Source organism: Taeniopygia guttata, chromosome 26, assembly GCF_048771995.1.
Source record: "Taeniopygia guttata chromosome 26, bTaeGut7.mat, whole genome shotgun sequence".
Classification (NCBI taxonomy): Eukaryota; Metazoa; Chordata; class Aves; order Passeriformes; family Estrildidae; genus Taeniopygia; species Taeniopygia guttata.
In genome coordinates this window covers 4,141,592-4,166,804 of record NC_133051.1, presented here as the reverse complement: position 1 = coordinate 4,166,804, position 25,213 = coordinate 4,141,592, and the positions used below count along the sequence as shown (strand labels likewise).

The following is a 25,213-nucleotide window of genomic DNA, read 5'->3' as shown; positions in this document are numbered from 1 at the left end:
TGTCCTCAGCTGCCCTTGGACACCGGGGGCTGGAGTGTGTGCAGAGAAGGGAACAGAGATGGGGAAGGGTCTGGAGCACCAGAAGTAGCTGAGGGAGCTGGAAAAGGGGCCCAGCCTGTACAAAAGGAGGCTCAGGGGAGACCTGGCTCTGGGCCCAGGGAACAAGGGACAAGACACAAGGAAAGGCTTCAAGTGATGTCAGGGGAGGTTCCAGGGCAGGTGCATATCAGGGGAAATTTCCACCTTGAAAGGGTGGTCAGGCCCTGGCACAGGTTGCCCAGGGCAGTGGTGGTCACACTTCCTGGAAATGTTCAAAAAATGTATAGATGTAACACCTGGGGACATGGTTTAATGGTGAACATGGCAATGATGGAGTAAAGTGTGGGCTCAGTGATCTGGAGGGCTTTTCCAACTTATAAATTTCATGATTCTATGAATATCCTACAGAGGCTTGATGTGGTAAACCACATTTCAATGTGGTTCTGGATCGAACAGTTCCTTCCTACAGTTGCATAAATCCAGCAGTGACAGCAGCACTATCCTGCAGGACATGCCACATTGACAGTCACCCCTGACAGACATATACTCAAATTCCAGGTGCATGCCAACTCTTTAAGGTCCCTTGAACTGGAAGTTGAGCCCAGTATTCCTCTGCTGGTTTATCAGTAGCATCAGTGTTCTGAGTGAGCACAAACCTCCCACAAGCACTTCTAGCCAATTCCCTCTGCTCTTTTTAACAGTCAACACAAAGGACATCACAGAGCAGACTAGACGTCAGGCTTTTTGTACCCAGACATGCTCACACTGCTTGTGCTGTCAGCTACACCAGTAAATCCAGTGCTAAGGCCTTGCTGGGAGGCAGATTTGCTGCCTGTCTGGCACCCTGGTGCTTGAAGACTTCAGACCACCCGCTCCCACCTGGCACCCAGACAATGCCTCTGATCCTGGGTAGGGATCTGGGAGTACACCCCATGGAGAGAGGGATTAAGTCACCCATTACACGGTGGATGGTGGACAAGTGACCCAGCCAGCTCTCCACTCCAAGCCAGAGGAGCAGGGGAGCAGCTCCCAGAGCATCCTGCTGTTTGCCAGGACACGACAACCCATTACCTGCACCTGGCTGCTGAGTTTTTAATTCATCCCAGCCTAACGTGACCCTCATCTTGCATCCTGATTGAGGACAGGAAGGTGCCCAGGGAGTCAGCAATGCGTGGGCTCTGCAGCACAGCCTCTGACACACTGTGCTGTGAGCACCAGCACCAGGAAAATGAATGGCCAGGACCCCTTGAGGATGGGACCACACACTCAGACAAAGCTGCTACATACAGAGATCAAAAGGACAAGCAAACCCTGCTATGAATTAGCACATTCTCCCTCCAGCTGTGCCCACAGGGCCATCCTCAGCCAGGCTCTTGGGCAGGTCTAGTGCCAGCCTGTCTTAGGATGCAAGATGCAGCTGGGGGTGTGCATTCTATCCCCATCTGTCAGAGCTGGGGCAGCTATCTTCTGTTCATTGGGCACTTTATCTCTTCCACAACCAATCCATCCTTCAGGAGATCTCTTCTGTTCATGGGCCATTAATTATTAATTATCTTCTGTTCATGGCCACTGAGTGTCCCTGCATGGCTGAGAAAATTCCATCATCCCATGGGGAGATGCTCTGCCCAGGGGAGGAGCCCAGAATTCCTACCTGGATCCAATCTGACCTGGGACCAGCACAGCAGCCTTTGCCCACTGCATTCCCAGAGGAGCAGCTTTCTCCCCACTGCATTCCCAGAGGAGCAGCTTTCTTCCCACTGCATTCCCAGAGGAGCAGCTTTCTTCCCACTGCATTCCCAGAGGAGCAGCTTTCTTCCCCACTGCATTCCCAGAGGAGCCCAGGCCCATCTCCCCCAGCCCTGCAGCTCCAGAGGAAAACTCCCCCCTTGTGCAGGATCCTGCTCCAGCAGAAGCACAGCTGGCACTGCAGGAGGGCTGAGCCACCCTGGGATGGGGCTGCTGCCACCACCCTGACCCACAGGGGCTCAGGGCATGTTCTGACTCTGGCAGTGTTTGTTTTATTTTTTTGTTTTTGTTTTTGTTTTTTTTTTTTTTTTGTACTATTGCATTTGTATTTTTAGTTTTCCTAGTAAAGAACTGTTACTCCTATTCTCATATTTTTGCCTGAGAGTCCCTTAATGTCAAAATTATAATATTTTGGAGGGAGGGGGTTTACATTTTCCATTTCAAAGGAGGTTCCTGCCTTCCTTAGCAGACACCTGGCTTTTCAAACCAAGATATAGTCCCACCCTGTAGACATCATAACCAAAGCTCAAGTTGGCCATCCTGGTGCAGGCATGGGCCCCGAGCCATGGCAGTGGGTCCACCTTGGTATTATTTTATTTGCTCTAATAAAATCTCTCCATCTTAGAGGTGAGAAACCTCTCAAGGAAGTTGGCAGATGCATTCCCACCATGACTACGCCCTACTGCACCTCCACAAGCCATGCTGGATGTTGTCTGGGAAGCATCTCATACCACCCAATGCCCAGCAGCTGCCTGAAGTTGTGACAGGGACACAGCCCTCTCGTCTGAACAGCCCTGGCTCAGGCCATGCCCTGTATGAAACCTGAAGGGAGCAAGCTGGGACAGTTTCTGTGCAGATGGCCTCCTGTAGAGGGCTGTTAAAGACAGACCTCAAATCCAACCACATCCTAGGCTCATGGGGGGGTGGGGAGATTCTGCCCCTCTGTCCTGCTCAGCTGAGACCCCACCTATCTCCAGCCCTGGGGTTCCAGCACAGCAAGGATGTGGAGCTGCTGGAGCAAGTCCAGAGGAAGTCACAGAACTGCTGCAAGGGCTGGAGCCCCTCTGCTCTGGAGCCAGGCTGGGAGAGCTGGGGAAAAGAAGGCTCTGGGGAGACCTTAGAGTCCCCTCCTGTGCCTAAAGGGGCTTCAGGAGAGCTGGAGAGGGACTTTGGACAAGAATCTGGAGTAACAGGGTAAGGGGGAATGGCTATCACTGCCAGAGGACAGGGTTACTCGTGCTAGCAGGAAGAAATTCTTCCCTGTGAGGGCGGTGAGGTCCTAGCACAGGTTGCTCAGAGAAACTGGGCACAGCTGCCTCTGGATCCCTGGAAGTGTTCAAGGCCAGACTGGACAGGGCTTGAAGCAACCTGGTCATGGAAGGTGACCCTACTCATGGCAAAGGTGGGACTGGATGAGCTCTGATGGTCCCTTCCCACCCAAACCTGTCTGGGATTCTGGGATTCTACAAAGGATTTCCCATTTTCAGCCACACACATGCTGATCTCTCCATGGTGCTTTGTTAGCTGAGCTTTCATCATTAGTTTCTTAAACCCCTCAGCAGCCTGACAGCTCCTTTTGAATCCTGGCCCAATGACCCAACCTCCCCTGAAGAGCTGGAGAAGGGAATTACAGTGATGAACAAGGCTCTTGTTGAAATTTATTTGTGCACTTTATGCTAATCCCCTTCAGTGATGACTTTAGATATGATGACAAATGGCTGGGCAAGTAATCCACTCCCTAGCAAGCCTGAATTTACTTCAGCAAATGCACCTGCTAATGGATTTGAACGGTGCTGGGAAACATCACGTGGCTGGGCAAGGTGACACGGAAACCAGGCAATGAACCCAAGCAGGTCCCTGAGCCAGCCAGGGCGCTTGCAGCAAGAGGAAAAACCACATCTGTCTTTTCTTTCTTCTAAGAAATGAGAATTTCCATATGCAGGGTAGCAAGGGCATGCTTCCACAAAGGAAGGCTGGGGTGAGAAAGGAATCTCCTTAAACATACACAGCAAAAAGGGGGAAACCCCTCAGGTTTATTTTATTTATGACTTTCCTGTGATGGATACTGCAATGGGTTGGTTCAGACTGTGACTGTCTCTGTGTGTTTAAAGAAAAGCAAAGTGTCAGATGAGAGGGGAGGCATTCCTGCTGCTGTCAGCATTGAGCAGAGCCACCCTGCAGTAACCTGCAATCATGGAATGTCAGCACCATTAAGGTTGAAAAAGCTCTCTAAGAGAAGAACGATGAAGCTGGGGAAGGGTCTGGAGCACCAGGAGGGGCTGAGGGAGCTGGGAAGGGGCTCAGCCTGGAGAAAAGGAGGCTCAGAGGGGACCTCCTGGCTCTGCACAACTCCTGACAGGAGGGGACAGCCAGGGGGAGTCTGGCTCTGCTCCCTGGGAACAGGGACAGGACAAGAGGAAACGGCCTCAAGGGGACAGTCAGGTTGGGTAACAGGGAAAATCTCTTCCCTGAAGGGCAGGTCAGGTCCTGGCACAGCTGCTCAGGGCAGTGGTGGAGTCAACATCCCTAGAAGTCTTTAAAAAACATGTGGATGTGTCACTTGGGACATGGGCTAGCAGTGAAAATGGCAGCGGTAGACTCAATGATCTTAGAGGGCTTTTCCAGCCTCAGTGACTCTGTGATTCCATGATTCTATGGAACACTGAAGGAGGTGTTTAACTGAGACATCCCTGCCATTTGTTGAGAGACAAACATCTTCAGAAGCCACTGGGATGTTACACTGGAGAGAGTTTCAGCAGAAAACAGCTTCTTTCTGCTCAGTTCTGCGCTGTTTGACCATGGCATCTTTGGAACCCACTCCATGTGCTTCCAGCTGCACCTGTTCCATCAGCACAGCCCCCACTGACCCTGCCTACACTGCCCTGTCCTGTCCAACCACCACCAAATAGTCACTGGAATTCCAGCAGCACTGGCTGGCTCCCTGTGCTGCCCATGGAAGTGAGGAAGGAGGTTGGTTGCTCAGAGATGCCATCACAGAGCTGGAAATTCCAAGGTGAGAGTGAGAAGGTAAAGGATAAAACTCTTTTCCTTCTTCATTGCTGGGAAGAGAAGTTGGGAATGAACAGAGGGAATGAAGAGCTGAGGCATCACACATGATGAGCTGGTGCAAGAAGGGTCTTTTCCTTCCTGACCTTCCTGAAGGAAATTGTTAGGGTTTGTGAGGGGATGCTGAAAAACTGCTGTATCCATTCCAGTCATTATCAAAAAATGCACTGGAGGCTTTTTTCTTTCCCTGGCAAATTTGGAGCAGCACTGCAGTTTTGCCCAGATTTATTTATTTCCCTTGGGATCAAAATTCAACTAAAAACACCAAGAGCCAGGGAAGCAACGAGTTGTGAAATTATCCTTCCATAATCTAAACAGGGTCAGAGCGCTGCAGGGGTTGGGGTGGGGGAACACGTGGGGCTGGAGGTGGCTGTCCTGATTAGGAATCCAGCACGGCAGCAGAGCTGAGCCCTGCTGCTGCTGCCCAGACACCCAAGGGGGTGATTTCTAAAGGAAAACGAAAAAGCACGGAGCAGACATGCTCACGAGCTTCTGGTAATCCTCAGGTCTTGGAGCTCTCACCAGAGAGATCCCATCACCTTCCCTCCCATTCATCTCACGGTGGGCAGCACATCCAGGTAGTGCTGCGGTGGTGGAGGACACGGAAGGGATTCAGCCCATTTTGCCAGCTCAGAGATTATCCAACCTGGAAAATCACCAGGATCTGAGATGGGACCCAAGAAAAAAGTGCGAAGAGCACTATAGAACCATGGAATCACAGGATGGTTTGGGTTGGAAGAGATCTTAAAGCTTATCCAGTCCCACCCCCTGCCATGGGCAGGGACACCTTGCACTATCCCAGGCTGCTTCGAGCCCTGCCCAACCTGGCCTTGGACACTTCCAGAGATTCTCGGGGTGCTGACAATGGTCAAAGTCTCCAGAAAAAGGCACAGCTGGGTACTGGCCGTGGGTCCACCTACCCAGAGTCCTGGGGTGCTTCCTTGTGCCAGGAACACCACCCAGGACTGATTTTTAAAATGTATTTGGACTGTGGAGGGCAGGAGCCTTCCCTCAAAACCAGAAAATATTGCAGCTGTTGGGAGCTCAGTGATGAATAATTTAAACCAAATTCCTCATGGAAGGTTTCAATAAAATACAGCCCTGAACTGCAGTGACAAAGGGAGATTGGCTGCTGCTTTCACCAAGGCAGAAACTGCCCTAATTGCTTCCAATTGCGTTCTGTGGCTGAGGCTGGAGCCAGTGAAGGCACAATTCCCTACAATTTACATTTTTTCAAGAAAAAAGAAAAAAAAAACAACGAAAAAAAGAGAAAAAAAAAGACGCTTTGGGAACATTTTATGCTTCTTTATCTCCAACTGGCCAATCTCAGGACAGTGTACACTATTTTAAGAGTTGTCAAGGAATTTATTTTGGTGTGTTTTGTCTCATAAATCCTGATCAATGCTTACGATTAATTAGCCACCATGCAATGACACCCAGGGGCATAGCTCCAGCTCTGTCCTCCTTTAAGCAACCAGGGAAGTTTTAGAAACCCCTCAAATTTTATTCTTATGCTGGCAAATATCCTCTTGATGAGCTGTGTTTATTTTAGAAATTAAATGTAAAATAAAGCCAGCTGCTTTTGGGGTTCTTTCCCTTTTATAAGTAAAAGTCACTATGTTCCTGCAGTTACGTAGCTCAGCTGATCCTACACGAGCTCCAGTGTTTGGGCCAGGCTGATGTGTGTTCAAAGGACAACCTCCCCCCCTCAGGAGCATCGAATCCTCAGCTGGAAGGGTCCCATGAGGATCGAGCCCACCTCATGGCCCTGCACAGACCCCAACAAACCCACACTGGGCACCCCTGGCAGCGCTGTCCAAACACTCCTGCAGCTCTGGCAGCCTCGGGGCTGTGCCCATTCCCTGAGGAATCTGTTCAGTGCCAGCACCCTCTGGGGGAAGGACCATTCCCTGATCTCCATCTAACCCTCCCTGGCCCAGCTCCAGCTGTTCCCTCAGGTCCTGTCCCTGGCACAGGGAGCAGAGATCGGAGCTGCCCCTCATGAGGAGCTGCAGCCCCAGTGGGGTCTGACCTCGGGCTCCGGGGTGAACAGACCAAGTGCCCTCAGCCGCTCCTCGTGTGGCCCCTCCAGACCCTTCCCTATTTCTGTGTCCCTCTTGTGGACACTCTCCAATAACTTCAGAGCCTTCTTATATTGTGGTGAGGCCAGACTAGGGCAGAGCAGGACGCTGCTGAGGGCAGGAATCCTCCAGGAGCCAGTGCAGCCAGAGCTGAGCTGGAAGGCAGAGAAGCCAGGAGGAGGCTGCCTGGGACACCTCAGACCATCCCCAGTGGGTACAATTCAGGTCGGTGTTCCCCTCCAGCTGCATGTGTCATTCCAGTCAGGAATGGCTGGGATCAAGTTTAGTTTTTCAGTGGGCGCAGAATAATTTGAAGGTCTGGCTGAACTCTACTTTTGAGAGTTATTTTGAGGTCATTGCCTCCCTCAGAAAGCTGCTCCTCTGACCTGAGGGCTGTGGTTTGTGCAGCATCCTGTTAGCTCCACTGGCATGATGGATGTGCTGCTTCCAGCTTGAGCCTGCAATCGTGCAAATGCAAGGATTCCAAAAACCTGTGGATATGATTAATAATCCAGTGCAGCCAAACCACCTCCATGTAACCTCCAACTCCCCAAAGCCTGATGCAAAATATGTTTTCTCAAACCATAAATCAATAAATTTTGCTTAAGAAAAACTGCTATTACTGAAGCATAACATTAAAAGCTTCTCCAAGATGGAATAGTGGCTTTAGCAGCTGGCTGCAGCAGATCCCATAGTTTTCAGTACAAACAGCACATATTTAATCAGAAACAAACATCCAGGGCTGTGAGGGACTGATGGTCACATCTCTTGCCATCCCAAACAAACTACAGTTGGATGCTGGTCTGTGTCATGTGTGCCATGGCCAGCCTGTGGCTCTGTGCTCTGAAACTCTCTCACGGACCATGGGCTTTCCAGCAGCTGCAATTTATTCCCATTGTCTCTTGGGGATAAAACTCACCATGTAAAACATCAGGCTGGATAGTATTTTAATTTAGGAAAGGCCATAATTCTGAAAACCAGGGTTTGTTGCCCTTTTTCCCTTTTCTAAGGGATCAAATTTTATTGGTGAAAAATTTAATTTTGCAAAGCAACGTGATCTTAGACAAAACTCTCCAGACGTGTGGAAATAAAAACCAAGTGGCCAAGTGACATGAGAGGAAAAGATTTCTACTCCTAAATTTCTTCCAGATGAGAATGCCATAGGTCTGCAGGAACCCCTTCCCTGCCCTGGAAAAACTCTGGCAGGATGTTCTCAGATGTTTCATTAGGGATTGAATACCTCTTGAACCAGCAGTGAGGTGAGAGCTGCCAACAGCCAACTGGCAACTTTTCAGTGTGAAGTTCACTCCAAAATCCAGTGAACAGCTCCTGAGCCAGCAGCCATATTCCCACAACAGCACCGTGGGCATAGGCAGCACATGGCAGCGAGACTGCAATCATGGGATCACAGAACTGTGAAGACTGGAAAAGCCCTTGAAGACCATCAAGCCCAAATGTTACACCAGCACTGCCATGTTCACCACTAACTCATGTTGCCAGGTGTGATATCCCAGGTGCCACATCCACATGTTTTTGGAACACTTCCTGGGATGATGACTACATCTCTGCCCAGGGCAGCCTGAGCCACTGCCTGACCACCTTTTCATGGAAGAAGTTTTCCTCGGTATCCAACCTGAACCTCCCCCAGTGCAATTTGCTCCTTGTCCTGTTTCTTTGTCTTGTCCTTTTCCTCTTGTCCTGTTACTTGTTACCTGGAAGAAGAGAAAGACCCCACCCAGCAGTGCTGGGTTAATGTTTGGACTCAGTGATCTTAGAGTGCTTTTCCAACCTTAATGATTCCAAAATTACATGATTCTATGCACCACCGCCTGTGAATAGCATAAGTAGAGCAGCCAGTACACAGAGAAATGGATGAACTGGGCTCTGTCTCTCTTCCAGCCCTATTTTTGATGGGTTTGTGTTCATTTTATGAAAAACAGAACTCTAGTGGGCTCCTGCAGGGAAGAAGACACTGGTTTCCAGCTCAGCAGGATGAAGTGGTTTGCTCACAGAGGTTCCACCCACTCTCCCCATCACTCCTTGGCTGCTCATTCCCATCCTGCAGCACTTCCCCCTCTCTCTGTCCCTGGTTTTGTGGCTGTACCATTAACTGACCCAAATTAACGGTATTGTCTTTCTCCTCCTCACTTCATCCCTTTTAAAGTCCCAACTGATTCCCATCTCTGGTGGAACCTCAAGCTGCCCCTGACCTTGTGGCCTCCTGCAATATGAGCCGTGGTTTCAAGGCTGAGCTGTCCCGAGAGATTGCTCTCCATCTGTTTGACCAGCTTCTCTACAGGCAACACCTCTGACCAGGGAGCTGAGGGTCAAACGGGAGTTTTAAATGAGGCTGAAGTGTTACATCAGATCCTTTCCAAACCATCCATGAGCACTCAGAGCCTTTAATGGTTAACAGACTCCCTGCTCCAGCTTTGGCTTGGATCAATACTGCTGCTCGGGAGGGAGGAGAACTGAAGGAACTTCAGCCTCAGGGACAGAAGCCGTTCAGCCCACAGGTCACAGCACATGCCCTGACCCATCTTGTTTATACATCCAGATGCAGGAGCACCGTCTGGCTACTGAGTCACAGCAGGGAACATCTCATGGGTGGTGCCCTGGGAACAACCACAAGTTCCCGAAATGCTTCCAGATATGGACATTTACAGAGGAAAATTAAAAAAAAAACCCACGGACAAACAACGTACAAGGATTTTATCCTGATATCCATCTGAGAAACACAATGCTTGAGGAATAACCAGAGATAAAACAAAGCAGGGTGCTGGAGAACACAGACAAAGGTTGATTGCCTGAAAGTTCAAATTTCAGTATCCCACATTTTTTGTTGGCTCTTGGGAGAGAAGGGAATCATTTCCACAAACACTGAGTAACTAGTCAGCAATCCAGAAATTAGATAGAAACTATCATGAGACAACTTACTCGATCCTGCTTCAATTTATGCAGCATCACTTTTATCACAACCAAACGGGTCCAAGCCACTAAATGGAAACCCAGGAAAGTAAAGGTTCCTGGAAAAATATTTTCATAACACTTTCTATTCTCTAATACATTGGCAGTGGCAGCACAGCAAGTTAAATAATTAATGAAAACCCCATGTGAGAATAAACCTGTGACCAGGAATATCTGAAACAGATGGAACCTGTTGCAAAAACACCACAGAGCAAAAACTGACCATCTGACACATTTATATTCCAAACTCGAGGAAGGCTGCAATCCTACCAGGCATTTCTAATGACCTCCCAGCACTCTGGGATATGGACTTTTTACACAGGCAAGTGACAGGACAAGTGGGGGGGAGTTTTAAAGTAAGAGAGGAAAGATTTACATCAGATATCAGGAAGAAATTATTCCTGCCCCATCCCTGGAAGTGGTCAAGGCCAGGCTGGATGGGGTTTGGAGCAACCTGGGCTACTGGAAGGTGTCCCTGCCCATGGTGGGAGTGTGATGAGATGAGCTTCAAGGTCCCTTCCAACCAAATACCTCTGGGATTCTGTTATTCCGTGATCACTTACACATTAACACCAACCCTGTCAGTGTGATTTACATGCTGAGCACCTGCAGCTCAGCCACTCACATTTTTGTGCATTAGCGTTTCCTTTTGCTGCAAGATTTGCTTTGCCTTCCCGACTATGTGTGCACACGACCGTAGCCAGCCTTGGTGCATTTGCTGCCATGGCAATCAGTGCTCAGAGCCCTGCTCAGAGCACCACGGGCTCGTCTGGGGGCTCATTAACAGAGATGGTCATTTGGGAACGGCTGCTTTTTATACTCAAGTACTACTATCAAGTGACTTGGTGCAAACATACGGCCCATAAAAGGTGATGCTCCTACATCCCATATTTCACTCAGCACGGCTCCTTCAGATGCTCCAATGAAAGGCAGAATAAAATAAATCAGTGCAGACCACTGTGTACACTTAGAGCTTTATTGCTGAGCTCTTCCTCATAAAATTCAGCTGGAAAGCTCAGATTATGTACTCTGAAGGTGGCTTAACATGGGAGTGGTCTAACATCAGAGGGAAGAGCCTTGCAGTGAAAGTGTGAGCATGGACAGAACAAGGAGAATTATACAGAATCTCCTGAGGAGTGGGTAACAACCATCAAGCAGCTACTTCACAACCGGGCTGGCCAGAGAATGGACAGAGGGCAGCACTGGGGAGAAGGACACGGGGGTGTTGGTGGATGAGAAGCTCAACGTGCCCCGGCCCCGTGCTCGGGCAGCCCAGAACCCCCCTGTGCTGGGCTGATCCCCCAGCGTGGGCAGCAGGGCAGGGGGGATTCTGCCCCTGTGCTCAGGTGAGAGCCCACCTGCAGAGCTGCCTCCAGCCCTGGGGCTCCAGCACAGGAAGGAGCTGGAGCAGCTGGAGCGAGCCCAGAGGAGGCCACAGAGCTGCTCTGAGAGCTGGAGCCCCTCTGCTCTGGAGCCAGGCTGGGAGAGCTGGGGATGTACAGCCTGGAGAAGGATCCAGGGAGTCCTCAGGGCCCTTTCCAGTGCCTAAAGGGGCTCCAGGAGAGCTGGAGAGGGACTTTGGACAAGGATCTGGAGTAACAGAACAAGGGGGATTGGCTTATCACTGCCAGAGGGCAGGGCTAGATGGGATTTCAGGAAGGAATTTTTGGCTGTGAGGGTAGCCAGGCCCTGGCACAGGGTGCCCAGAGCAGCTGTGGCTGCCCCTGGATCCTTAGAAGTGTCCAAGGCCAGGCTGGACAGGGCTTGGAGCAACCTAGGCTCATAGAAGGTATCCCTGCCCATGGGGTAATATGGGCTTTAAGATTTATTCCAACCCAAACCATTCTGGGATTCCAAGTGATGGCAGCCACACAGATGCAGGCACTACTGAAACAGCAGCCCACACACATTAATGACAATTTAAAATTTTGATGGTCTTTTTTACAGCAAAAAAATCAGCTAATAAATCAAGAAGAAACAGTTTATAAAAAAAGGGAAGGTTTGACAAAGAGGTGGAAAACAAATAAAAAGCTGCAATTGGAATCTCTGCAGAAAGCTAGGACCATGCATTCTCCTTAACTTTTGTTTCCCCACCTAACCAATAGCCTGCGGAGAAGCATAAGGATTACAAAGTACCACAACAAACAGATGGATAAGCCTAAACACATACTACATGGTACTTCCCTTCCTATTAAAAAAAATGACCAGCCCAGCAGTAATAGGAATTGGAAAAAAAAAAAAAAATTCAGTCCTTGACTTTACTCTCACCCTTCCAATCCTGTTTATTTGTTTAAATGCACACAACAGGTTTCATGCCACTGGATGCCTATTACATTATTGGAAGTGAATATTATTTTTTTCAGGAGAAACCTCAAGCTAAATCACCATGGTGCAAAACATGATGACAAGGTACCCACTGCCAAACACCTGAAGCTTGTGCCAAACAACTGGACGATCTGAATTGATTTCAAAGGGGTTTGAGTGTCCTCTTTTGAAAACATCCTCATTAAAGCAACATTTACCCTGGGGGATTTAACAGGATTTGTGTAGTTTAGTTTGTGGAGGTCCCAGGGCTATGGGACAGTGCTGAGTTGCCACAGGGACCCCATCCCACTGTCACCATAAGCTCCTGTGCAGGGATATTCCCTCTCTTACGGATTGCATGTGTTCACTGCAAAGCGCCCCCCTTCCTTAGCTGTTCATTTGGGGACTTCCCATCAATCAAAGGAAGAAAAACCCCAGCCAATATTATCCTAACTCCTAAGGAGGAGCATTCCAAGCAGCAGGGCAAGTGCAGAGGGAATGCCACGGGAAACTGCTTGGCAAACAACATTTAATGTGGCTTTTGGCACTGGTACCTCGGTAAGTCAAACCTCCTTTGCTCTGCCTGGTTCTCCACGACTTTTCTCCCTGTGTGCACCATGTGTGAGGCTCCTGCCTGCTCGTGTGTGCTCACACCCCTGCTCAGCTGGGAATATTTAGAGCCCACAGCTCTGCTGGCATCAATGGACTGGATGGAAAGGTAAAAGACTCCAATACATCACATTCTTACCTGGTCTGTGAGGGGTGTTAGCTCCTCGTGGTACAGGCCTGTTACTGTGGGCATGGGGGAGTGGGTGAGGAGGAATAAACTCATGGATAAACCCAGAGTAAACCAATTTCCCTTCTCTTGCTCGTGGTAAAATTACATTGTCTTGGAGAAAGAGTTAACTCAGATCCTTATTTTAGCCTGAAGTCAATCCTTCCCTAATCAGCCTTTTAAGGCATGGGCTATTTCCATATCCCAGATAGCACCAGGGCTGTTTCCTGACTGAGTTGATGCTGTTGCATTCCCCACCTGGTTTTTCCCTACAGATGCTGTGGAGTCACAGCTGGCAGTGCCTTATCACTGCAAGGCTTTCCATGCTCATGTGTTGGTTTTCATCAAAACCTCACTAACAAGAAGGGCCTCTCATTCTCACCTGGCATCTTTCTGTAACCACCTGAGAACTCCCACCTCCTTCTCCAATACCCACAGCTCCCCAGGAGCCTGCAAATCTCATTGCAGTGATGGACAGAGAAACAAGCACCACCTCTATCCCCCTGAGAGTTCCCACCACCTTCTCCAACACCCACGGACCCTCAGGAGTTCTGCAGTTCCCCCATGGCTCTGGACAGAGAAATCAGCCCCTCCTGTCAGTCTGCTCCAGGCACAGCTCAGGGCTCTTGTGAGATGTTTGTCACTCACTCGTATGCCCAGATGCATAAGAGGGAGAAATGAGTCAGTCTGACATGCCTGACCTTAAAAACTTGTGGTTTGAAAGAAATGAAACCATTCCCAGCACACTGGAATGGTTCCCCACCTGTTACCAGGCTGGTGATCAATAGTGTGGCCCTTTAGGGAGGAGTGGTAAGTGCAGTGCTTCATCTGATGAGGGAAGCCCATCCAAGCCCACAGGGGATAGCTTTAGATTCTCTGAACCGTCCCAAAGACACTCCAGCTGCAGAAGAAAGAAATCTTCTGCTCCTGATTACAGTTAACAGCCCAGGGCAACCAGCAGCCACAGAAGCCTCGAGGCTGAAGTTCCCTAGGTCAGGAACTGCTTCCATTAATGCCACAGCAGTGGGTTAAAACTCAAATATTTCAGGCAATACTTTTTCCAGACCAAGATCTGTCCCTTCCAACAGAGCAGGCAATGCATATCTGATTTGAGCAAATACCAGTGCTGGAATTAATTTAATGCTCCCATCTAAAATTAGCCTGGCTGTTAAAAACTAATTCCTCCAGGCTTTGACTCCAGCATGATAATATTTCTTGATGGTGAAGAAGCTGCCTGTATAATGATACAGACCCAGAGGGTTTGTGACAGCTTCTCCCATGACTGTGGAGCTATCAGCAGTACTGCCTGGAAGCAGTCCCAACTTTCCAACACCTTGGGAGAGGAGGAGACCAGCTCTGGTTTGGGGAGTATAGGTAACTACCTTGACTTGCCTCCTGCTACAGGTGGTCTTATTCAATTTTTTTGTGGTGTTGAAATTACTAAACTACAGCACAGGCCAGCTCAGCCCCAGGGTGAAAGTTGAACATAAACCACGTTTCACCAGCAATATCAAAATTATTATGGAAAAAGTGCAGTTTAACAAGCTGGTCAGGTTCTGCCTTGTTTTTATCAGGGAGGTTTCATCCAGCAACAGGCTACCAGGAGAGCCATGTTCCAGGATAGGTGGAAACCACCATCCCAGCAATTCCCTACACCACTAACACAGCTCATCCCAGTGCAGGGACTCTGGCAGCTGCTTAAAACCTGTTGCTGCAGAGGCACCATCCCAAGTTTCATTTAAACCATCCTCTTTCCAAAGGAAACCACAGGCACAGGTCTCCAAGGGTAAGACAACAAACCACCACCGCCGGGCTCTGCTCAGAGCATGTGCTGAGCAGGGTAATACAGAAAGGAAAAAGCTGCTTACTCTGAGTGTCTTTGCGATCGGGGAAGGAGAGGACGGGGGAGAGTCTGACTGAGCCTTCCTGCTGCGAGTATATTCCTTACTCCTGGTGTACAGGGACGACATGGCCTCGCGGGCTGGTTGGCTGTGAGAAGCAACACCAGTCTTGCTCTCCTGTTGCTCTACGGTGCTGGGCAGGTCCTTCTTCCAAGGTCAGAACAAACTAATTAAACTATTCACAGCTCTGGTAATTAAACCCTCCTGTTTAGGGCGTATAATTTTAGGCATTAATCTGCTGCAGGAAGAGCTGAGGTTCCACAATGTTTCTTGTCCGAGCAGAAGCAGAGAAGGTGTCAAGGACTTGCTGTGCTCCAGTGCCGGGTGCTGCTCTGTGCCAGCCTCACTGCCTGGGCCCCGGCCCGACTTCTCCACAAAAGGACATTTCCCCCGTCCAGAGCGTGCCACAGGCCCAGAGGGATCAACCTCTCCCCAGAACTGCAGGAGGCAGAAACTCCCGGCTCAAGGAGAGAGCTGGAAACTGGCTGGGTATATCTAGACACGAAGCTTTTGCCAAAAAAAGCTAAAAAAAAGGAAAGGAAAAGCAAACCCTGATTTACTCCAGAGTGTGGCCGCAAGCTCTGCCCCTGCTGCATGGAGCTGCACGTTTTAAATGAAACACAAAAGCATAAATCAGGAACAAACGCTGGTTTGGAAAGGGGCAGTCCAGCCGAAGTTGGGTTTTGTTCCATCCTCCTCCTCCACCTCCTCCCCCCTCTGGCGCCCTTACCCACGCACAGACTTCTCCAGTCCCTCCCGCCGCCGCTGCCTTCTGACATTCTGACATTCCAGATCCTGACTCGCTCCAAGAGGAATGCTGGAGGGCAGCCAGCAGCAGCGATTCACTTTCAGCTTGGGATTTGGGCTGCCAAATTGGGTTTGGGATTGGTTTTGGGATTTGGGTAGGAAAAAGAATGAAAAAAAAGGGGAAGGGAGAGAAAATCCCTCCTGAGCTTCTGAGGCCTGGTGAGCTGTGAGTGGGATGCTGGAGACAAGCTGAGAGCACTTTGCAGAGGCTAAATTCCAGAAGTTATGTGTGGCTTCGACAAAGGGAGATGATGTAAAGGCCACGGAGCAGCTCATGCCATGAAAGGGAGGACACACTTGGACAGCATACCAAGATTTTTGTTGTTTGCTCAGAAGCCTGTTTGAGCTGTGGAAGGGTGGCACAGAGCTTGTGCAATGTTCAAGGGAGCGTTTGGAATCGAGGAGGAGGGAGAGGAGCTCAGATGAAAGGACAGAGGGTGTGGAGAGCCTGTACCTCTCCCAAACTCCAAGCTCTCTGCCAAGCTCTGCTGCTGCACAGGCTCACTGAAGGGGCAGGATGACTCCCTGCAGAAGTGAGCGTGTGTCCCTCGTATCCCATTGAAATGTTTGTTTGAAAAATGCTTTAAACAAGCTCACAGAACCACAGAAAATCACAGAATGGTTGGGGTTGGAAGGCACCTTTGGAGATCAAGAGCCCTGTCAAGGCAGGATCACTTAGAGCAGGTGCCTGTCCTGCCACTGCATCAGCAGCGTCTGTCCTGCTCCAGGTTCACATCTGCTTAATATCAAACATTTCCTACCAAGGACAGGTTGGAAGGGGCTTGGAGCAACCTGGGAAAGTGCAAGGTGTCCCTTACCCATGGCAGTGGAGTGGGGTGAGATGAGATTTAAGGTCTCTTCCAGTTCAAACTATTCTGTGGAATGCAGAATAGTATCTATATTAAAATATTTTAAGAGTATTTTCCCACTCGGTGTTGCTCTGAAATCTTGCTCCTTTTTGCACCCTACTTGGCACCTGAGTAATTTAACTGGCACAGAGCTGGGGAAGGGGCTTGAAATAGCAGCTACAGTAATTCCTCCTGCCATCCAGCATCTTCACTTTTCAGGGGCAAAGCACCATCACTGTGTAACCAGGGAGAGCAGGAGGTGGGGCTGCTAGATTTTCCTGCTCTAAGAAAGTCACAGTGATATCAGATTTCTTGATATTTTTCACAAGGAAGGAGGGGACTGATCATTCACTGAGTGCAGGAGAAGGGCAAAAGGGGTTTGGAGAGGTCTAATTCTGCCTGGTAATATCTCTGTATTCCCCTTTCAAGGTAAGGAAATGAAGTCCAGACACACAAGAAGGCAGTGACAGGCACCCTGCTGCTTCAGAGGGCTGGGGCAGGACCTTGATCTTTCCAGCCTCCATCTGTTGCACTCATCACTCACCTCTCCCTGTACCTGGAGCCCGACTCTGCTGTACAACAAGGTAATTCAGATGCTTTAGATGCATATTTATAGACCCTGCACACATGGTGATCCTTTCACACCAGCCTCAGTTTCGGGAGTTTCAAAACAGTGTAAGCAAAACCGGGCAAACTGGCTGGTGGTGCACTGCAGTGTCCCAATCCCAGCTCCAGAGCTGAGAAAACCCAGTTTAATCACCAAGGCGGAGCTACACAGCTCTACATTGCAGTGTTTGGTGTCCCCTCCCACCCAATCCCAAATAAACCACTCTCACATCCTTCCATAGTCACGTTTATGCTGAGGAGGGGCAGGAAAGCTTCAAAATCAACATTTTGGTACAAAACTCACAGCCCAAATCCAAATTACACCTTGAGCCATTCCATACTAATTATTTAGTGACACAGTGTAGATCTCACACAGACTGATTAACACAGCTTGGTGGACAGTTACTCAATTTAGAGAGAAGGGGAGGCTTGAATAGCCAGGACACAAGAGAGCAGTAAGAGATGCAACATGGCAAAACACGCTAGGTTTCAGCATTATTCCAACAAATGCCTGATTTAGGGGTTTCTTCCTGCTGGTTTGCACAGTTTACTTTAAAGTAGTCCCCAGTGGAAGTATGAAACATGACTCTCCTTCAGAGTGCTGCTATTCCTCACAGCCTCAGCTCTGTCATGTTCAAGGTCATTGTTTAGATCTGACTGTTCCTGTCTGCTCAGGAGATTCCTCAGTCAATACCAGGCTGGTCCATGCTTTAGCTGTGGTGCTGTGTACTTTATAAGGAATATTTATACAGCTTTCAGAAAGACACGCACAAAAATCATCTTCCATGAGCATTTCCACAACAACTGCACACAACCGCCCCAGGCTGTCCGAAAGTTGTCTTCATGCTCTGGCCTATTTCTGGGCAAAATCACCTTAAAGTTTCTTTTCACCTTGGACTACAGCAGCACAACTATACTATAGTATTATGTTTTCCCCATATTTATATGAAAGAGTGTATTCCCATGGTTAGAGCTGTGGTTTTGGTTATGATCACTCTTCATACACCTTCACCCAAAAATTGGTCAAGTTCTTTCCCCAGAGAGTGTTGGGCACTGCCCAGGCTCCCCAGGGAAACTGTCCCAGCCCCAAGGCTGCCAGAGCTCCAGGAGTGTTTGGACACTGCTCTCAGGGAGGCACAGGGTGGGATTGTTGGGGTGTCTGTGCAGGGCCAGGAGTTGGACTGGCTGGGCCTTGTGGGTCCCTTCCAGCTCAGCAGATTCTGCTGTTTTCTCTTCCATTCAGAAGTCTGTCCTCTCCCTTCCTTTGGTGATGATGCCTGTGTTTGTACTCCATTTTTAAAATTAGTTAGACAGGAGAACTCATATGCACAAAAATGACGCATCAGAAATAGGATGAAAACCTGAGCTGCACATTTGAGAAGAAAATGCATACACCCTTTTTATTGTGTTGAAAACCTTCACCTACAGGACATGATGCTGGTAAAACAAATGTCAGCAGCGCTGCAACATTCCAACCTGCAGCAGACAAAAATGGGAAACAAATCTGGGAGTTAAAGCCAGAGCTGCAGTGATGCTCAGGGGTGATGCAAGCCCATGGCACATTCCCTGAATGCAGAGGAGAAGCCCTCTTGGGACATCAGAATTCTAATACAACTTGAAGAATGAGAGTAGCTGCTATTTTTGGAACAAATGATCACAAAACTATCTCCTGAAAGTCCTAGCTGTCATTTTTCACACCAGGTTTACCACCTACCTCACTGAATTCCTTCCCATCCAGCTGAATTCTTTCATCTGCAGCCAAAGCTCCTCTATCTCCCAGTGCAGGCACATCCCACAGGGAGCACAGTGGTGTCTCCAGCTACACAGGGCTCAGCTGGGGCAGAAAACACAAACTGGGCCCACACAGCACCAGGACATTTTCAGCACTGTGACCTTCCTCCAGGGCCTCCCTGCCTACATATGCTGAATTAATCACAGCCAGGGACCTCCCTTCCCCACCCCAGCACACAACCCTGAGATCACTGAGCGGGGGAAAGGTCTCTGGCACCATCTTGTCCTTGGCCAAGCAGGGCTCCTCTGGGTACCACTGGGCACTCCTAGGGACCATTCCCAACAGGCACCTTGGACACTGATCTGGAGGGTGGGAGCATTCAGTCACACAATGAGCCTTCCTTCCCAGCTGGCCTCAGGGCTAGCAACAGGTTAAGATGGCACTGTGGTACTGAGCCTTTGAGGATGGGTTCTCAACAGTGGCACAGCCCCTGCTGTCACCCCCTCCTGTGCTGGGCCAAGTGATGCAAGAACATGGGGCGGCACAGCTAGCTGTGAATTCCAACCCAACTGGAGGAGCAGAACAGGGAGAGGCAGGCAGCAGGCTTCATGCTCTCCTTTGAACCTGCCACTGAATCACCGAGGCTGGAAAAGACCTTTAAGGTTTGAGTCCAACCATTCCCCCAGCCACTGCCACATTTACCATGAAACCATGTCCCCAAGTGCCACATCCACACATACTTTGAACATTTCCAGAAACGCTGATTCTATCATTGCCCTTGGCAGTCTGTGCCAGGGCCTGACCTTCAGGGAAGAAATTTTCCCCAATGTCCAACGTCCAACCTGAATCTCCTCTGGCACAACTTGATGCCATTTCCTCTCCTCCTGTTCCCTGGGAGCACAGCCTGATCCCCACCTGGCTGCCCCTCCTGTCAGGGAGTTGTGCAGAGCCAGAAGGTTCCCCTGAGCCTCATTTCCTTCAGGCTGAGCCCCCCAGCCTATCACTGAGCCCACTTTGCTCACTTTTCCTTGAGAAGCAGAGAACCTCCATAATCGCTTCATGTCACTCTGGACACTTCTGATACCTGCTGGCACCTCCTTCTACAGAGATCAGCTGTTTGTTCTTCAAGTAAACAAATCTCCCCAGTCCTCCCTTTCTGGGTTTCCCACTGCAGGAGCAGAATGTGCTGTTTGTCTGTTGAGTCATGGGCTGGTCCAGGGAATCACTGAAATCTGTAATTTTATGCAGTACCTAAATCAACTGTAAAACTGCACTTATTCTCATGACATTTCTCTGGAGAAATGGAACAAAATAATCTGGCAGTTCTTTCCAAGAGTCAGGCTACAGAGTCATTATACATCCAGAAAATAGTGTTTCTAGGTATAAATCAGTTCTGTGAAATATCCAGAAAAAAAAAAGAGAACCTTGAAATGGTTTGGGTTGGAAAGGACCTTAAAAGTTCATCTTGTTCCAAGCCCTGACATTGTCAGGGTCACCTTCCACCAGATTGCTCCAGCCTGGCTTTGAACACTTCCAGGGATGAGGCAGCCACAGCTTGTCTGGGCAACCTGTGCCAGAAACTCAGTTTAAACATAAAAAACCATTTACCATCGAACTACCCTCATGGGTTCTAGAGAACAGAGTCAGAATTAGATTTCCCACTGCTTTTATGTCACTGGACTGGCCCACAAAACTGAAATCCATAGCGCCACAATCCTGCACCTCCCCCTTGCAGCAGTGTTCATATTGTGGGCAAAGTTTAATAATTCTGTGATTGGCATCACCACAGAATGTCCTATATTGGTGCTTACTTCAGTCCAAAATAACAGCCATTCTTTGTGCACCCCTAATGGTACCTCTGCCTCAGTCCTGGAACAGGAACTTCCTCAGTTACACTTGTCTCCCACTACATCCAGATCAGACCGAGAGCTGGAATCTGCAAAGGACAAGCCCGAGGGTGGCTCCAGCAGCCAGGAACTGTTCTGGTTTAACACACAGGGCTCCACAGCCAGAGAAAGGGTTACACCCAGGGGGCCATTGCACCAGGGAACCAGTCACTGCTTTCTCCACATGGGCTCTTGCAGTAAAATGTCCCTGTCCTGTCCCTGTCCCTGTCCTGTCCCTGTCCCACCCCGTCCTGTCCTATCCCAAAACACTGGGACAGGAGTTCACCTGAAAAGAAAAGGCTGAGTCTTGTTATGCCTCCTGCTCTCACCTCTTTATTCACTGCATCCACCACATTCTGTGCAAAGAAATTCTGCTTTTTCTGGAGAGAAACTGCTCATTCTGGCTCATAATGAGTGAATTTGGAATTGGCAGCACAGTCACTTGTCCCAGGGGATGTGACAAAAAGCCAGTCTTCAAAAGTGATCATAGAACCCAATAAATCCTGGTTTTGTTAAGTCTGGAAAATATCCCAAGTCTTCTCACCTATTCTGTGTTCTGGGTGGTGTTTGCGGTTTTTTCCTGACAAGGATTTTCTGCTTTGGCTACTGAGATGCTTATGGAGCAGGAGAAGGACTGGACTCTAGTTCAGGGGTTGGTGGCACTGGTTGGTTGTTTTTTGTGTTTAATTGGACTTTTTCAACATAAAAAATGTAGTAACTCAGCCCCACTCTTACCCCCTGTATTGCTTATTAACAGTCATGTTCTCATGACACTAGGTAACCTGAGCAGGTAATTCTGACCAAGTATGTCTTTGTACAGTGAGAGAACTAAAACTGGCTTCAAAATACAGATTTTTATTCCTATGGTATAGTCACAGGCAGCTGAGGAGCTGCTGGATTACAGAAATTAATGTGCTATACAGCAAGTATAGCCAAGGAACTGTGTGTATAGAACAGCCAAGGAACTGTCTGTATATATCTGTATAAACACATAAGTATTAATTCCTTTAGCAGTAACAAGACCAACACCTATTACCTTTAAAAGAAGTTATTAAAACATTACTAGTAATCTAGTCTACAATTTGTACTTCTGGGCTTTTGATTTAGTTTATTTAATGGAACTTTGTATCTCAAGATTTAATAATTCAAATTACTAATATTATTATTACTACTTCTACTGCAACACAGCAACTGTACATGATATATAAACCCTACTGCAAATAAATGACTTTTAAATCAACCTCAAGCTTTGCCAGGGTCAAATAGAGCTTGCAGGGTTTATTTAGCACTGCAGAAGGCAGTCAGGGTTATGCTGGGCTGCAGGACTGGAACAAAGCAACATGGTCAGGCAGTAGCTGCTCTGTAAATGGGATGTGCAGGCTCTGCTGGAATTTTCCATAAATGGAATCTGAATCGGGGGAGGGAACACTTCCATCTGCAGAGCACAAGCCAGGATTCCCAGGAGCAGATCTACTGGGGTGCCACGTAGATAGGGAGTAGAAGAAAAGGGTCTTCCTCTCCTCCCACACACACATAGCAGCTGAGAGTCTATAACTGCATCTATAGCATCATTCTTCTCCCACTTTTTATTCCCATCTCAAAATTTATCACAAAAAAGCTAGAAGTACCATGCATTAGGCATACCAGGTTTAGCACTGAGCAGCACATGTAGATCATTTAGTGGAGGTGGAGAATAGCACATTTTAAGTATAAAATTTCCAAGTTTTTTCTTTTTCCTTTCTTATCAATAGAGATAATAAAAAGCAAGGGTGAAGACAGTTCAAAAAGCAGCATTCTCAGCAGGGAAATGTCATTTTAGCACCTGCAAGTGCCCAATTCTGCATGCAGGAGAAACATCTTCCAGCAGTTCTGTGGAGCAAAGTTGAGTTTTTGGAAGAAAAGGTAAGGTGTCTTGGACACTCAAATCCAACACATACAGCAGGATGAGAAGCTGGGCTGTTCACTGACCCCTCTGGGGACATCCCTAACTTCAGAGGGGGAGAACTGGATCTAAAGTAAAGGCTGCAGAGAGGGAGATAGTTTCACTGTCTTGAGTACATCATCATTTGAACATGAAGTTCAGGATAAGCCCAGCAAACCAATCTACATCTGCACTTCTACAGTGAAGGCATAGGGAACCTGAGATAGGGCCTGGAGGGGGCAGACAGACCCACAGCTCGAGAGTATCAAAGGCAGAAATGCTTCTGAGAGAGCCCACAGATGTTCACGGTCCCTCTCTGAATGTGTTATTAAACTCTATTTCATAGAATCACAGAATATCCAGAGTCAGAAGTGACCCACAGGGATCATCCAGATCATCCTGCCCTGCACAGACCCCAACAATCCCACCCTGTGCATCTCTGGCAGCGCTGTCCAAACACTCCTGCAGCTCTGGCAGCCTCGGGGCTGTGCCCATTCCCTGGGGAGCCTGGGCAGTGCCAGCACCTCTGGGGGAAGAACATTTCCCTGATCTCCAGCCTGACCCTCCCCTGGTACAGGCTGATGGTGGGAGGTTACAGAAATGGGTGGCTACAGTGGTACAAACCAGAAACAACAAACCAGCACCACAAAGGGCTCCTGTTGAAGGGGACAGATGTGGCAGCTTTGCAAAATATAAATGTCTCTGAGATCACAGACGGGATTCCATTCAGGCTGTACATGTAGCCATGGGTACAACTCCTGAGGCAACCCCAGTACTGTTTATTGTCATGTCATAACCTGGCCAGGTGTGTACACCAGAGACTGGTCTGGTGGCTGTGGAGGGGTTGCTTAATTTCACCCAAAATCTGGCTCTTTTCTGAACTCAGTACCATGCTTTGTTCAAAAAAAGCATCACAATAAAATCAAAGAATCACAGGATCAAGGATTGTTGGAAAAACCTTTGAGCCCAACTGTTCCCCCACCACTGCCATGTTTACCATTAAACCGTGTCCCAAATGCTACATCCACGTGTTTTTGGAACACTCCCAGGGATGGTGACTCCACCACTGCCCTGGGCAGCTGTGCCAGGGCCTGACCACCCCTTCAAAGAAGAAATTTTTCCTAATAACCAACCTGAACTTGTCCTGTCTCAACTTGAGGCCATCCCCTCTTGTCCTGTTCTCTGGGAGCAGAGCCCAGCTCCCCCCAGCTCCCCCCTCCTGTCAGGAGTTGTGCAGAGCCAGAAGGTTCCCCCTGAGCCTCCTTTTCTCCAGGCTGAGCCTCTCCAGCACCCTCAGCTGCTCCTCATCAACTGTGCTCCAGACTCTTCTCCAGATCTGTTGCCCTTCTCTGGACAGGCTTCAGCAAATCCAGAGATGCTTTGCTCCGTCCACTCACAAGTCCAGTCTGAGCATTGCTCATGCAAAAAATCAATTTACTTCATCCAGTTCCAACCATTAAAGGATAAAGTAGTGTTGGAACACAGTATTTTCCAGGGGAAGCTGTCTGGCAGTTGCACTCAGCAAGTGTTTCCTGACAGGTTCCTTCTACCCACCCAGGTTTCTTACAAGGACAAATGCAAGACAATTTGCAGCTATGAACAGGCTATGCCAGAGAAGCTGAGAAAGCAAACAGCAGTACAAGAACCAGATGGAAACAGCTATTTCAAGCTAAGGGACTTTCCAAAACATGACGTAGAGAAATAAAAATCTCAGGGCCTTCACAATAGTCATGATCCATTCTGCTCTTTATCTACATTGATCAGATTCTCTGTACCCAGCACAGTCACTCCACGGCTGTAAAACCTGTCTGTCAGCTCAGCCGTGGAAGTGAATGGCTGACACACAACAATATGCCAGTGCCACTGGCCAGGCAAATCTGTAGCTTCAACACATTTTCATCTAACTGTGCTTCAAGCCTATTTCTGACCATCCCTCAGCAGCAGCACGGTGTGGTGCAGAGGGTTATGTCCACTGCCAAGGATGAAATCTAAGATCAATGAAAAGTCAACCTATATGGTAAAACAGCCACTCAAACCCACCCACAACAGTGCCCAGCACTGGGTACCTGGTAGGTACCTACTATAGAATCACAAATGGCCTGGGAAGGGGCCTTTGGAGAGACCTTACAGCTCATCCTGTTCCTATCCTTCTGTTCATCCTGTTCCACATCCTGTTCTACCTTCCACTAGCCCAGGAGGCTCCAAGCTGTCTCCAGTCTGGCCTTGAACAGTTCCAGGGATCCAGAGGCAGCCACAGCTTCTCTGGGCACCCTGTGCCAGGGCCTGCCCACCCTCACAGGGGAGAATTTCTTTCAAATACCTGATCTAAACTTCTCTGACAGTGGGATGCTGTTTCACCTTGTCCTGTCACTACATGCTCTTGTAAAAAGTCTTTGTCCATGTTTCTTATAAGTTCCCTATAATGAGCAATGAGGTGCAAATTAACTAGAGCAGGTGGGAAATTCCTGCCAGAAGGAGTTTTGCAGCTTAAGGATCTTGACATACCAAACAATGAAGCAGCTTATGCCTCATAA

At 48.7% G+C, this 25,213-nt stretch overlaps 1 protein-coding gene across 10 annotated transcripts in view; it reads right to left on the bottom strand.

The window, feature by feature from the left end:
- PPP1R12B (protein phosphatase 1 regulatory subunit 12B) overlaps window positions 1-25,213 on the bottom strand; it is a 133,579-nt gene that overhangs the window by 16,393 nt on the left and 91,973 nt on the right. The window contains exon 1 of one of the 10 annotated variants that reach the window (XM_030255750.4): window positions 14,847-15,527. The exons of the other annotated variants lie outside the window; for them this stretch is intronic. Within the exon in view, the coding sequence (XP_030111610.1) occupies window positions 14,847-14,948 (102 nt within the window). The 5' untranslated portion in view covers window positions 14,949-15,527. Of the gene's footprint in view, window positions 1-14,846; window positions 15,528-25,213 lie in introns of those variants that run through there. 10 annotated transcript variants of the gene reach the window in all.